Source organism: Grampus griseus (assembly GCF_964374135.1).
Source record: "Grampus griseus genome assembly, chromosome: 9".
Lineage (NCBI taxonomy): Eukaryota > Metazoa > Chordata > Mammalia > Artiodactyla > Delphinidae > Grampus > Grampus griseus.
The window spans coordinates 66,961,014-66,976,808 of record NC_139003.1 but is presented as its reverse complement, the minus strand read 5'-3'; the positions used below and the strand labels follow the sequence as shown (position 1 = coordinate 66,976,808).

The following is a 15,795-nucleotide window of genomic DNA, read 5'->3' as shown; positions in this document are numbered from 1 at the left end:
AGCAGGAAAATATATATTTTAAAAGATAGGACCTGATACTATAAAATATCCCAGTTCTCCCAAAATTTATCTATCAAATCAGATCTAATTGCAATACCAAAGGATTTTGGCTGGGTATTCATAGCAAGGTAATTTGAATAAAAATGATGTCACATTTTACCAGAAAGTACAAATCTTCTATATAACCATAAAATTTTTTAAAAGAGTGAAATAAATGGGGAATGTGACACTTGCCCATCCAGATATGAAAATTGATTACAAAACTACATTTAAAATAGTTTAGTATACTGGTTCAGAGTAACAGAGATGCAGAGATGGAAATTTATTATGTAATAAATTGTGTCTTTCAAACAGAGGGAAAAGTAAATTATTCAAAAACCCTATTAATATACATAATATGTACTTTGGAAAAAATTTGGCAAGATTTCTACTTAACTCTTATGCCAAAATAATACAAAATGATTCAAATATTACACTGCAAAATATGAAGTCATAAAGGCCAAAACATACAAAAAGTAGTAGTATTCCTAATTCTGGAGAAAAGAAAGATGTTTCTAAGCATGACTCAAAGCTCAGAAAGAAAATGTTGATATATCTGAAATAAAAACATTTAAAACTCTACAAGGAACAACAAAGTAAAAAAACAAACTTGTAAAATATTTGCAATGCATGACTTTGTCTACACTAGTAAAAAGCATAAAATGCCTGGGTTCTAGAGGCAGTTTCCTGTATTCAACTGTTAATTCCACAACCTCTTCCTGTATGGTCTAGAATGATTCTAAGATCCATAATCCTCAGTTTTCTCATTCATAACACATAGGTAACAATAGATAGCTCATAAAAATTGTTATGAGGTTAAATGAAATACTACATGTAAAGCTTTTAAAACAGTGCTTTAACAGTAGTAAATATTTAATTATTCATTGTTATCATTATGGTTATTAATATAAATAAATGTTTCCTTAATGTACACAGACAAAATGGATAATGTACTTGAATAGGTAGTCCACATAAGAATAAATATGAACAAAGCATATGAAAAGATAGTCAATTTCAATCAACAATAATGAAAATTTATTTAAACAATTGTGACATACTTTTTAGCCCGTCAAATTCAGAAATTGATAAACTTAATGATAACCAGTCATCTTAGACACTACTAGTGGGAATATGTTAACTTTTTGGAGAATAATTTTTCACTCTATAGTAAAATGTAATATTTACATACACTTTTAGCCAGGAATTCTTTGTTGTAAAGAAATATTGACAGAGCTGCATAAAGGTTGTATAGAATTTGTTATCAAAATATTAAACAACATCAAATTTGGTAGCAAAATATTAAACCCAAACCACTACCGGTAGGAAAATAGCTACATAAATAATGGCACATCCATTAAAGGGAAGAGGTTCCTGACATTAAAAACTTCAGGAAAATACCAGTTTACTGATATAACAAGATGTCTGAGCTTTATTTATAAGTGAAAAAAACCCCAGTTTCAGCACAGTTTGTATAATATAAACCTATTTTTGTAAATATACATATGTGCATATATATTTTCATACATGTATACTTTATATATAGACAGTTTTCAAAATAATGCATGAGAAAGGGTCTTGGTTATTATCTCTAGGAATTAAAATTGGGGAAATGTGAGACTCACTTTTCATTTCATATACTTTTATATATATTGAATTTTTTTAACATTACTTTTATTTAAAGTATAGTTTAACCAAAGAAAAAGATCATAATCAATTTGAGAGCTCAGAGTTCTTCAAGGGAGACCCTAAGCACATATTCTCTGAATATCTTTTGGAGGAATTTAATAGAAAAAAAATTCTTTGAAACCCTTGAGGTTGTGCGTGCGGTGAGTGTGGGGTTGAATGCACAAATGGACTTCCAGAGACTGCTCATTGCTATTTTGGAATTGTTGAACAGCATAAATGAGAAAATATACTAAAAGCTGTGAAGATGAATCAATTGGGATGGAACTGGGAACATTTATTAAGTCTGTACCAGAAGTTTCATATCGTATAGTTTCATCAGAGTTGGCAGACCTCTGTGCCGAAGCAGATGGTGCTGACTCATAAGGGTTAAGGTTCCAAGAAAGGATACCACTGCATATTTATTAGGATGGTAAAATTAAAAAGACTGTCAAGAGTTAGTGTAGATGTGGAGTGTTGGTAAAGATGTGGAGTAACTGGAACTCTCATACTTTACTAGTAGGAATGCAAAATGGTACAAGTACTTTGAAAAATAATGTGGCAGTTTCTTATAAAGTTAAATATGCACATACCATATAACTCAGCGGTCTCATTCCTAAGTGTTTACCCAAAAGACATAATCACACATGTCTACAAAAAGAATTGTGCTGAAAAGTTCATAGCAGCTTTATACATAAAAGCCAAATGTCAGCAACTAATGAATAAACAGATTGTGGTATACTTATTTAATAGAATACTACTTAGCAATAAAAAGGAACAAACCACTGACACTGGAACAAATGGCTGAATCTCAAAAGCATTATAGTAAGTGAAAGAAGCCAGACATAAGAGAGTACTTTTAAATTCCATTTATAGGAAATATTAGAAAAGGCAAACTATAATGACAGCAGATCAGTGATTTTTAAGGGTGGAGGAGTGTTTGTGTGTGTGTGTGTATATATATATATATATATACACACACATACACGCATACATATACGTATACGTGTGTGTGTGTTTGTGTGTATATAAATGTAAAGGGCCTTAGGGAACTTCTGGGGGTGATGGAAATTTTCTATATCATGATTGTGAAAGTGGTTATTGATACCTCTGTCTAACATTTAATTGTACACTTAAAATTGCTTTATTGTATGTAAATAATACCTCAAAAATTCAGTTGGAAATCTTTAAAAATATTCAACAAATAAAACACCACAAACTTCAGCTTTTGAAGCTCCTTAGCAAAGTGCAATTATTAAAGGAAAAAAAGCTCACACACAGGAAGATGTTGTGATTTATCCATCCAAAAGTAAGGAGGAACTGAACTATTTCAAGAAATCAATGAAAATTCATTCACCTAGCATACAAGGTTCAGTTTTAAATTCTGTGATTGCATTTTGGAATAACTCTTGATAATACTTATTTGTAATTGGCTAGATTTATATTCTATCCTAAAATGGAATGAATTGAGAAGATATTTAATTTGGTTTAATAATAATACAGTTTCCAGAAATACAAATTATTTGGCAAGTTTTGTAAAAATATTTGTCAGATAAAGTTTCTTTAAATGGATTAAAAAATATAGTACCTATTACGTATTTAGGCAAATATATTTTACACTTCAAGAAAAAGATTAGTATTGATAATGTCCTCCTCTTAGTAGAATTCGCTGTATATAGGTATCTAGCACTTTTATTTTCTCAATTTAAAATGTTATGATCCACAGAAAATAATGAAGTTTTTCAAATTAATAACTTAAAATGCAATTTTGGGGATTTAGGGTAAGTTTATTTTAAAAAAAAACAATGATAAGCCCTTACAGGAAAAGAAAAAAATCAGTCTTTAGAAAAATACCAGTGCAGAGTATTAAAGGCAGATGTGGCTAAGAAGCGGATTCTCTGATATATGTATACCTGTGTGTGTGTGTGTGTGTGTGTGTGTATACACACACACACGCGCACATATTTGCATATATATAAAGTAACATACAAATTACTACACAGACTACTTTGAAAATGAACATAATGGGATTTATTTTTTTTACTTTAATAAAGATGGATATGTTTTAGTTCTTAGATCTGATTTTATTTTTTAAATTAAAACGAAAGTATAAATTCAGGAAATAATAAAACCAAATTGAGAGTCAGTAAATACATCTTTCATATTTATGCAATTCAACTCTTTTTTAGCACCCTCTTTTTACTTTAAGTAACATTCTAGTATGGATATAGAATATATGAACACCCCAGCTATAACAGAACACTACTGCAATTGCTATACAGAATAATCTCAGAAAATCTCACTACAATACTATAAAGGGGTATCAGTATCCTCTTTTAAAGATAGGAAGCTGTGACTCATGGTAAATAAGCAATTTGCTCACAGTCACAAGTCTTGGAAGTGAAAGTCTGTCCAAATTCAAAGTTTATCCGTTCTAGGATATGAAAGTGATGCCAATTTAATTTCTGTTTCCTACAAACTGCAGTGCATAGAGACCGAAAGTGCAAAGTTTATGTAAAAAACCAAGATTACTTTAGCTTTTTCTTGTTTGGTCTCTTTTTAGAGACCCGTTAGTGCCCCTGAAATATGGCTGCTGGATAAGTTTGCAGGGTTTGGCAGTTCTCTTTCAAGCCTCTTGGGGTTATGCCAAAAGGACAGGGTCCCATGGGAATTTGGTCTGAATTTTCATCCAAATGAACACCTGCTGTCATTGTTCCTTATCCATCCTGTAGTCAGCAAGGCCAGCTCTCTCTTTGTGGGTGGGACCCATTCAACACACGGAAAAGGCATACCAGTGTTCCTCACGAGTTTTTATTTTTCCCCTCTCTTTCCTACATGATTCTTTGCCGGAGTGTCTTGGAGATAGAGGAGTGAAGGTTAAGTTTATCTTTGGCCATTTGGTGTTCTGTATTTCTGGGAATTTAGGCAGTTATAGTCTAGCCTACATAAATGGTCTTCTTTTGATACTCTCTCTTTCCTCCTTCCTCCTCTCTTTTCCTTTCTCCCTCTCTCTGTACTATTTGTGTTGCTTTGGAAAGGAAGAGATCTGTTTATTGCAAAAGTGTACGCTTATAAAGCAAATTATCCGACACAATCTGCTTTTAAAAGTTTCAGTGCTATAACTTACGGAAACAAATAATTCAAGCAGAGGTAAATTCAATGATAGTCTCCCTGTGGATAACTAATATTGATCATGCATTCTTAGTACTTGATTCATATTTCTTTACTTTTGTTTATTTAACTGGTCTGTTGGATGTATGCATTTAATTATAAGGTATTCCAGATTGATTTTGAACCAGATTAGGGATAAAGTCAAAATAAGTGATTTTTAAAATTAATGATAATGCCACATAATATACCATACTCAGATTTTTTCTATAATTTTGTACCACAGTAAGACAAGTGCACATTCTCAAAAAAGTATATTTATGACTTATTAGTGAGAATTTTTTAAAAAGGAAGAAACTCTGTGACTGGGTTTTAGAGCTGTTGAGCCAATAGACGTGAACACCTTGATATTCTTACTTAGCAAACCAGGAAATTGACCACACATATATAACAGAGTTATATCTTAGGATATCAAACCATAGAATTTTTAAATAACTTTTTTTATTTTACAAGTGTTGTTTCAGTATGCACCTATCTATACCTTTGTGTCCTTTATACGTGGATTAATTCAATTACTCAACAATTTTTAGAGGATAAAATTGTACAGAAAAAACTAGAGTTCTATCAGCTCTATCTTGCAGGGAAAAGCAGCTCTCGGTCTGCCATCTGCAGCGGGCATTGGTCCCTCTCTTGTTGTGCCTCATGCTTTGTTATGCATGAGTAAGCACATTAGCCTTTTCATTTCATTCATTAGACTTTTAATCCTTGATTAGTGTTTTCAGGATTCTCTCAAATACACAACTTCTTTATTTCCTTTGTGTTTGGTTTTTCTTTTTCTTTTATCTCTACTATGAAACGAAATTAACCGTTAATCTCTAAAATAGCCCCATTTCCTTTGAGATTACTGGTAAATATATTAGTTTCTCATTGGAGTGATTAATCATGTGTAGATGAAGCATGGGAAATTATCTGCCTGCTTGGAATAACAGGGCCAACTATTAAAAGTCAGCAAGAACAGTCTGTACTTGAAAAGCCTGAATCAAAGTATTCTACCAATCTCACACGTTGTGTGATTCTGTATCATAGAAACTCTGAATGAATTTCCTAAAAGGGAGAAACATCCATTAGGGTGCAGAACTGGTGCATTTGAGGTCTCAGAGTTCACTTACACTTGTCCCCAGTTCTCCAAAAATAAATTTTTCCCTTTGTTGTTTTTCTCCATTAAGCAAGATAGGTCAGAAAGTAACTTGTGGAATGAACAGTTAATAATTACACATCCAGTACACTCTTAGCCAACTTTGAAGCCACATATTATACTTACCTTTACTAGATATGCACCCTCAAATGATACTTTTACCCATAATTAATCTCAAAGGACTAGGAGCTTCTCCACCTGATCATTTCTCCACTTAAGCCATTCTTCTAGTTTTTGTGTAACAATATTTTCAACTACCTTTTGACATTTATGTTCATATGAACTATCTTAAACATACTTTAAGCATGAGGCCAAAACCAATTATTAAAGGAGATATATAAATTAAATAGAAATCAGGGCTTTCCCTGGTGGCGCAGTGGTTGAGAGTCCGCCTGCCGATGCAGGGGACACGGGTTCGTGCCCTGGTCCAGGAAGATCCCACATGCCGGGGAGCGGCTAGGCCCGTGAGCCATGGCCGCGGGGCCTGTGCGTCCGCAATGGGAGAGGTCACAGCAGTGAGAGGCCCGCATACTGCCAAAAAAAAAAATTAAATAGAAATCAATTCCTAGAAGTAAATATGAAAAGTAACCAATGGTGACTAAATCACACTTGCACGGAATTTATGTGGATTACACATTTCTGCCTAATAGCAGAATATCTTCTTTGCAATGACATTGTTTAGGAAAAGTTAATTTAAAATATTAGTCTTCAATTTTTTCTCTTTTAATCGTTATTTCCACAAGATAATAGGATCATAAACTTTTATTTTTCGTTTCTGTTTCTCTTCTTAGGATGCTTCCATTGCTCACAGATTCCACATCATGAGAGAAAAACACCCAGAAAAATTCAATAGTAGGTAAGATAACATATTTTAATTATGGTTGCTGTTGATGAACTATGTCATAAAAGAGATCACTCTATGGTATAAAGCACTTTACATATAATGACTGAATAAGGCTTGGTGTATGTGTAAATATTAAGACAAAAGTGTTCATTTTTCTTGTTAGGTTTTAGTGAGGTTATAATGAGGAATACAGTGTGGTCATATCTAAGCCCATTCTTATGTGCTGAGAAGAAAGATTTCAAGTGTGAGGTGAAAATCGTACCTTATTAAGATATACTGGAAGTCTTTACATGGCTAAGTATATGAGGAGCGATCATCCTAAATCCCAAGGAAAAACATGAGGCTCTGATTTGATCATGATGAGTAACTGTACATTGCGTAGGTATCATATAAGACCTTTAATCTTTGTACTATCAGTCCTATATGGGCCTCAGCTAAATGGAAAATAAACCAGAGAAATATCAGTGCTGACAAAAACTACTTTTAAAGACTTTGTCTTCACAGTGAAAAAGGCTTGAAAACCAAAATAGGCAGAAATTATTTCCTCTAAAATGTAGGTGTTGACTTTTTTCTGATACTCAGGGAGGTAGAGAAAGCTTTGGCTTTGTTATCTTCCCCATTTCTAGAAGGAAATATGGCTATCTCCACCCCACTAGCCAGGAAAAATTGGGCAGAAGCAGTGAATCATCTTTTGCTTCAGTTATATGCATTTCTACTCTGTTCATTTCACAGAGGTACAAAATCATAATCAGCATTTACATAGAGTTATTTAAGTGCTTTATATATTACTGTTCAAAGTCAATATGGTCTCTGTATTTGGCTAGATTGACATTGTACCATAAACGTTACAGAACACATAAGACAACTGCTCCTGGAAATTCTTATGTTTATTTCAGTTTTGTCATACACTAGTAGATTGACATAGTTTTCTTCCATGTAGTTTCATAATAAATAAATGCTGTTGAAATGTATTTTTAAATCTGTTTTAGATTTTTCTTAACTGTAGACTTTAGTGTACTACTTTATACAAGAATCATCATATTAAATAGTTTCATGGTTAGTGAGACCCTATCTGATTTTTCATTATATTGATCTATTTAAATGTTTTAGCAAGACATATGAAAACATATTTGTAAAATGTGCCTTAGGTATTGCCTTAATGATAAATCATGATGCTGTGGTTTGCTCTTTCTTTCATAGTTCAGACATCTATGATTTTTGTTTTAAGGAAAATGGAAAAAGTGTATAATGAATATGTGTATGTGCACATAATATCTTTAGAAGGATTCACAAAAATCTTTTAACTTTGGTTTCTTCTGGAAAAGAGAACCAAGTGCTTGGGATGGATACTGAATTTTTATTGTACTGTTTGAATTTTATGCCATGTATATTACAAAATGAAAAGTCAAAAGTAATTTCATTAAAATTGTGCACCTGTTTTTTTATATCTAGAATAGACACTTTCATTTTCAAGATTTAATTTTATTTCATGAAGTCTATGAAAAAAATTGATGTAACAATGAAATTATATTCACTTTGTAGTATATTTCAGCACTTGATGACCCATCTTGAATGTTCTGGAAATGAACATATTTATTAATGCACATAAAGCCATATTATAGAATCAACTATCCTATGCTTACCCCAGTACCATTCTGTGAAGCATTCATGTGTTAATATTCATATATTAAAATAGGTTTCTAGCAAAAAAAAAAATGCTATTTGAAAAATGCTGCATGCAGTGTGCCCCACCAGGAGTTTTACAGTTTAAAAGCCCATTAAAGGAATTAAGAAATGCTTAAGGGGGAAAATTTTTGTCCCAAACTTATTCAGCAGAGGGAGGAGAGAAGAGAGAAGGAGGGAGGGGAGAAAACCAGAGAAACAGAGAGAAAGAGAGACATGGGGGAGGGAGGATGTATCAGTATGTTTAGGTGATGCTCAAATTTGACAGCCTATATTTAAGAATGCCAGTATTTATGATCCTCCCTCAAGTATAAAAGGTAATCAGTTCTGTTCTCCAGAATAATTTTAATTCTTTTTAATAAGACTTCTGTTATTTACTTATATCTATTTAAGTTTTTATTTTCAATTACAGTACTAATTTATGACATTGCTCACTGCCCAACATGTGGTTAGATGCCATTTACTACTAATGTGTTTCCTAATGTGTTTATATACCCCAATGAATTTATAAGATGTAAAATTACATCTTATTGAAACTTGTAAATTTAAGTCACAAGTAAATCTTGCTTATATAGTTTAAAGGGGATATTTCATTTGGAACAGTAATAACATAGAAAACACCTTCTAGATTGTTATAGGTCACATGTTTCTGTTGTGAGTTCAAAGAATGCCAGGTATATCAGTGGATGCTCAGTAAATTATCGCCAGCTGTTTTTTAAGATAACAATCAACCCTAAATTTATATACATCACCAAGTTAATTATCCATATACATTTCAATCTGTACTTTTGTAGGTTGTCTTCACTCAGAGTTACAAGCATTTAGGTAATTCTCTAAACTGCAATACAGCATATTCAGATTATGAAAATGTTCTAATAAATTTCTATGAGGAAGACATGCCAAGCTTGTGCACAAGCAGTTTCATACTTACAAGGACAGGTTTCCAGATTTCAACATTGAGATAGGTTCGGCTATAGCACTTTCATATTTTCAGGAATTTGCAAATGGATTTTTTTAAGTACTCCGAATAATGGTGTTTCAGATCAGATCTCTTGTCACAATAAATCACACGCCATTAATATTATCCTCTAGCATGCTCACCTTGAAATTCATTTATATTTTAAAGAACATGATGTTTCTAACATTATCTTAAGGAAATTAATTACCAAAATATATAGTTCTGCTCTCTATGCTTCTTATGACAGAAATTGAAAGAACTGGGAAAGATAATGATTTTTCCGGTGGTGCTTAAGAGAGTGCTAGTTGAGAGGTTTATATCATATTCTTTTCCAAATTTCTACGTAAATCTAAGTTAACTGTTAAAAGGAAATATGCTGTTCAACTTTCTAAACTTTAAGATAGTCTTCAAACTGAATTTAAATAAATATTTCTGTTGTTTTAAGCTGGAAAAAATAATTCTTAAAGTATCTATGCTACTATTTAAAACCAGTTATTACATAATATTGGTATTTAAAATATTTATATAACTTGACTATTACTATTTACCATCACACTGATGCTCATAATTCAAATATATTACACCTTTCTGGGTTTTATTTAGTAAAAGCATTTTATGTTCTTGCTTTTTTTAAAAAAAGATATTAACAATTGTACATAAACACACTATAATATCTATTAACATTATAATTATGAAGGGTTATAATAATTTCGGAGAAAATGTAAAATGGTTGAATTCCACGTGTAAATCTGTGTATCATTGACAAGGACTTATAGGTAATATGCAAAATGGAACTAAGTATAGAAAAAGTATCGGTGGTTTACAAAGATTTTTTAATATTGTAGTCATAGCTTGTTTTTAAAGAACCAATTCAAATTCTTAATACACAACACTTAATACACCTGCTAGCAAACACTGAGGGTTAGCAATACTGCACAAAGATACTATTTCATTGTCACATTGATCACTTAAAATGATCTGGTCGGGCTTCCCTGGTGGTGCAGTGGTTGAGGGTCCGCCTGCCGATGCAGGGGACACGGGTTCGTGCCCCGGTAGGAAGGTCCCACATGCCGCGGAGTGGCTGGGCCCGTGAGCCATGGCCGCTGGGCCTGCGCATCTGGAGCCTGTGCTCCGCAGCCGGGAGAGGCCGCGGCAGTGAGAGGCACGCGTACTGCAAAAAAAAAACCCAAAAAACTATCTTGTCTCTAACTCCCTGAATGACACAAAGATCGTTTTCTTAGCCCTCTGTTCAAGAGGTATGTGCCTTATTTCTGTACTACTTTCAGCTTTTTTGTGAAGACATCTACAACTAGAAAACTGAAACAGATATGTAAATTTAAATAAGGCAGTTTAACTCAGACTCTAGGTAGTGATATAAGATATGCCAGAGGGCCTTGCCTTCTAAATGTGTGAGAAGAAACAAAACTGAAAAATTGGTGTTCCAGACTGATAATTTGATGTTACTATATTAATAAAACCTAATTTTGAAAAAATTCTGTGCTCTGCACATTACTCAAGAAATTAAATTAGTCTACATGAATTTAGAAAATGTGCCTATGCCTTTAAGATGACACTCATTCTGTGGAATGATTCTTGATTTTTTTTTCTGACAATAGGCTTTAAGATCATGGAATGAGACTCTTTGGGACGTTAGTATCTACACAGTGCATGGTATATAATGAGCACTCAATAGATACTTGCTAAATGTATTCATTACATTATTTATTAGTAAGTGGTATATTTGTTTCAAAATATCTTACTATTTTTATAGTTTGTGCTTTTTATAGTGCCAAAAAAGATAATACAAAGAGAGTTGAAATATGCCTAGAATGAGTCTTGATCCTCAATAACTATTCTTTTAGGTACTAAAAGGTGTTTTGGTATTCTTTTTTTTTTTTTTTGCTGTACGGGGGCCTCTCACCGTTGTGGCCTCTCCCGCTACGGAGCACAGGCTCCGGACGCGCAGGACGCGCAGGCCCAGCGGCCAAGGCTCACGGGCCCAGCCGCTCCGCGGCACGTGGGATCCCCCCGGACCGGGGCACGAACCCGCGTCCCCTGCATTGGCAGGCGGACTCCCAAGCACTGCGCCACCAGGGAAGCCCTGGTATTCTTGTATTTAATATCCAAGGACTCCAGCCAGCAGTGTTAACAAACAAAAATTTTACAATATAAATCCCTGAGCTCTGTGAATGCCTTGTTAATGAATGCTTACTTATTGATTTGTTTTAGCACTTGTATTATTAACTTTATCAGTTAGCAATAATTCTTAATGATTATTAATTATTTATTAGTCAAAACAGGTCACAATATATTCTTGCAATTCAACAAAATAAATGTTCAAATCTTCACAAGCAGTGTTTAAATTCTGTGTGGCATTTTATTTTAGGCATTTGACCTCACTTTTGCATCCATCAGTCAAGACAACTTCATTATTGTATAGTGAAGCATTTTTTTCTATTTAAAAATGTAAATTATGTTTCATTGTAAACTTCCACATTTGTAAATGATACCATCTTTTATAAACCAACTAGGGAAATGGCACTCTTGATATTAAAAGTTTAAACATCTGTCTTGTTAAGTTTTCGGAATAAAATCTCTATTGATTAGAATTGTTCACATTGTACAGGGACCTTTTGGACAAAATTATATAGTCATGAGACTCCCATGAGCTAAGGCATTTTTTATTTCTTTATTTTCTGTGTACGTACCCAACTTTGGTCTATTTTTAAAAATGAAACTTACTCATTTTTCATTATCACTTAGCATGACTACTCAATTATATCCTTTAAATAACGTTTCTTGAATTTTTTTGTGTAAGCGTTATTAAGTCAGCTTTTCCAGATGATGAAACTATTATCCTCATATAAGCCATATAGTGTGTAGATAAATAGATGGGTAGATAATATATAGATTTATACATGTGTGTACATATATATATATGTGTGATGCATATTTATTTATTTGTGTATGTATATGCTACATACATTTTCTGTGAGTTTCAGCTTTTCATATTATCATATTTATGTAAGCTTTTCATAATATGTATTCTTGCTACAATATAGTTCTAATATAAGACCTTTAAAATAATTTACTAACTATGCTATTCTCCATATAGTTTCATTTGTATGTTGAGACTCATTTAAATATGTCTGATCTGAGCAGATGAAAATATGGTTAAGTGAGAGCTGTGTGCACATTGATGCAAGGGATTCAGTTCACCTGAATCTTTCTGCATTATCTCCTGGTATCACTGAACCATAATGCTCACTTTTATGTCCGAGCTGTTCAAAATCATGTTTGTAAGATAGTTCTTTGGAATAGAGTGCGTGAGAACTGGAGGGTAAATTAGGAAGAGATTCAGTAACTTTTCTTCGTTCTTTACCTCTCACTCCGTCTTTTCTTCATTCTCTCCAGATTTCTTATTCCTGCTCTCTTGTTTTCTTTCCTTTATTTTTGACACTGCAGGGGAGTAACAAAAGGATCAGTGAAGGTCCTGAAGTTTGGATAAAACATTGCTGTCTCCTATTGATTTGGTTGATTATTCTGCAGACATTTAATGAGTTCTTTTTAAATGATGGGCATCCAGCTAGACCCTGTATTTTTTGACTCTCTAAGGCAAATGAGGAAAATGAATTTGGGGTTACATATAAACCTTAGATGGTTACAGGTTCTGCAGAAGAATGTAAACTGAAAGAAAAGTCTACATTGTAACAGTACAGATGGGTATTTTCTGGGACTCCTAAGTTAAGGTGAGCATTGAGCTCTAAAGGGTATATGTTGAAGTAAGAGTTGCTTATATATTCTCTGATTTAGTTGAAGAAGAAACATTTATTTCTAGTTTTTGTTTGCAAGATACTTACATTTTATTAGTATCATCTCCATGCAAATATTCTAAATTTTTTCTTCCTTGATTTTGCCTTTCTATTCCCAGGATTTGTGTTTTTGCTTTACATGAATTTGCAAGTGTTTTATGCAACAATTTTATATACATACACACCCACTTCCTAGGATACCAAATTAAAAAACAAGATTTGTGAAGTAACAGTAGTTAATTCAGAAATGTCCGAAAAATCACAACTGAATAATCCAAGATATACAGTGTTTTCTTATAGGGAAGGGTACTAAACAGAAGGCAGTTTAAGAAAAAAATTTCTGCTCATTATTATAGGTCCTGTGCCTACATGGAAACTTACAGGAAATAATTATCAAATTAAAAGTAAATTATTTCTTGTTTATTATAAGCTGACAGCAAATATATATATATATAATATATAAATTTATACATATTATAGATATATAGATATATAATTTCAAGTAGTCCTTAATGAATTATCACTTTTAAGGGAAAAACCAACTTAGCCAGCAGTTAAAGCTGCTGTTTCTAAGAACCCTGTCCTCAATTTACCAAGTGTTTTTGTGTTGAAAACACTGAAGCTTCTGTTTCCTTTGTGTTCAGACCTACTCCCTGGCTTAGCATTAGTCTCTCTAACTGTAACAAGAACCAGGTGTGCTCTGGGGGGCTGAGGGGATCCACTAAAGTAATTAGACAGTGGACAGCTGACTTTGGGGAATGAGCCTGTAACACTGACCAGTGTGAACAGCAGAAATGTTTTTTCCTTTGATTTTGTAGATAATCTAGAGGCTAGCATTTGTAATTCGTTAGAGTTCAGTTGTTACATTCTTTAGTATAAAGTTAGTTCCATATAAGTTAGTTAATTTGATATGAAGTGTAAATGCCTAATTTATAGTATCTAGATGCTTTACGATTTATTCCATCAATAATGTAAGCATTTTGGGTTCTTCTAGAATAAAATCTGTTGATTCTTGTTAGAAATTATCCCTGGCGTGGAACCTTGAGGACCTTTATTATACCACTTCTATATAGGATATATTAAGTATAAAGTAAGTCTATCTTGAACTCTTTCCAAAGAGGTTAATCACCTCATTATAAGGTAATTTTACCTGGAAAGTAATCCTCTGGCATGGCTAATTGGAACTGATTAGGTGCTCTCCATTGTTTCTTGCTCCACCTAAGCATTAGTTACTAATGCTTTTCCTTTTCGAATACACGTTCTTATAAGGATGTGTTCAGCATTATTTTCTGACTGAATATAATAATTCTAAAATATTAACTTTGAATGGTAGGTTTACTTTTTAAAAACAGGCTTCCTCACATACATTTTTCTTTGAAGAGAAAGATAATATTCTTGAATATGCAGCATTTTGAAGTTTGTATTTTCTGCTTTGTATTTCTACATGAGCAGTGTTTTCACAAAGTAGGGAATCTTATTTAAGCCACCCTCATAATTCTGTGTAGTAGCCCTAAAATATGAAGAAAATATTTCCTTAATGGGTAAATTTCTGAGGAGACTTAGAAAGTAGAAATACAAAATCTTGATTTATTATGAATTTTTAAGTTTAATATCTTAAAAATCTCTTCCTCCCCACCTCAGCTTCTAGCAAGAAAAATAGCAGACATGCTATAACTTTATTATATTTTTAAAGATTTTATTTGACAAACACTTATAAGGGGCCAAAAATATGCTAATTGCCAAGGTATTCCCTTTACTATTGCTCCATAGCAAGCTTTCTGCCACCATATAATGAGTTCAGTTTCTTCCCCTCTCCCATAGCATTGTTCCTACATTGTTCAAGCCCTCACTAGCAGTATCCTAAGGCTCGGCAGTGTCCTCCTGTCTCTTCCAGGTTCTTCTCACCCTTCAGTTCCAAAGCAAATGTCACATGTTTTCTGTTTTTGTTGTGGCGGCCATTCACTTCCACATATCAAAATCTGTTTTGCTTACTATTGCTAAATAATGAACTACTTGAGGGCTTGGCAATGTAAAACGATCATTTTATTACATGCATAGCTTCTGTGGGTCAGCAGTTCAAACAGGGTGAAGCAAGGATGACTTGTCTTTGCTTCATCATGTCTGGGCCTCCAGCTGGGAAGACTCGCTGGTTGGAAGTTATTTGATAGCTAGTGGATGGAATCTTGGTTACTCTCATGTCTGGTGGCTGATGCTGGACTAAAAAGTCCAAGAATCTACCTTCTGCAATCTGGAGACCCAGGAAGGCAGTGGTGTAATTCAGCCTGAGTCCAAAGGCCTAAGAACCAGGGGAGCAGATGGTGTTAATCTCAGTTGGAAGGTCAGATGTCCCAGTTCAGTCGGTGAGGCAGGGGAAAGGGGGCAGATTCCTCCTTCATCTGCCTTTTATTCTATTCAGACCCTTCACAGTATGGGTGATGCCTACCCACACTGGGGAGGGTAATTTACTTTACTGAGTCCAACAATTCAAATGCTA

The 15,795-nt window shown here is 33.4% G+C and overlaps 1 protein-coding gene across 6 annotated transcripts in view; it reads left to right on the top strand.

The window, feature by feature from the left end:
* Nucleotides 1–15,795, top strand: part of DGKB (diacylglycerol kinase beta) — a gene marked incomplete at both ends in the record, with an annotated part of 639,446 nt that overhangs the window by 317,022 nt on the left and 306,629 nt on the right. For all 6 annotated transcript variants that reach the window (XM_082661792.1, XM_082661790.1, XM_082661789.1 and 3 more), the window contains one exon: nt 6,796–6,860. In XM_082661792.1, the coding sequence (XP_082517918.1) occupies nt 6,796–6,860 (65 nt within the window). The remainder of the gene's footprint in view (nt 1–6,795; nt 6,861–15,795) is intronic.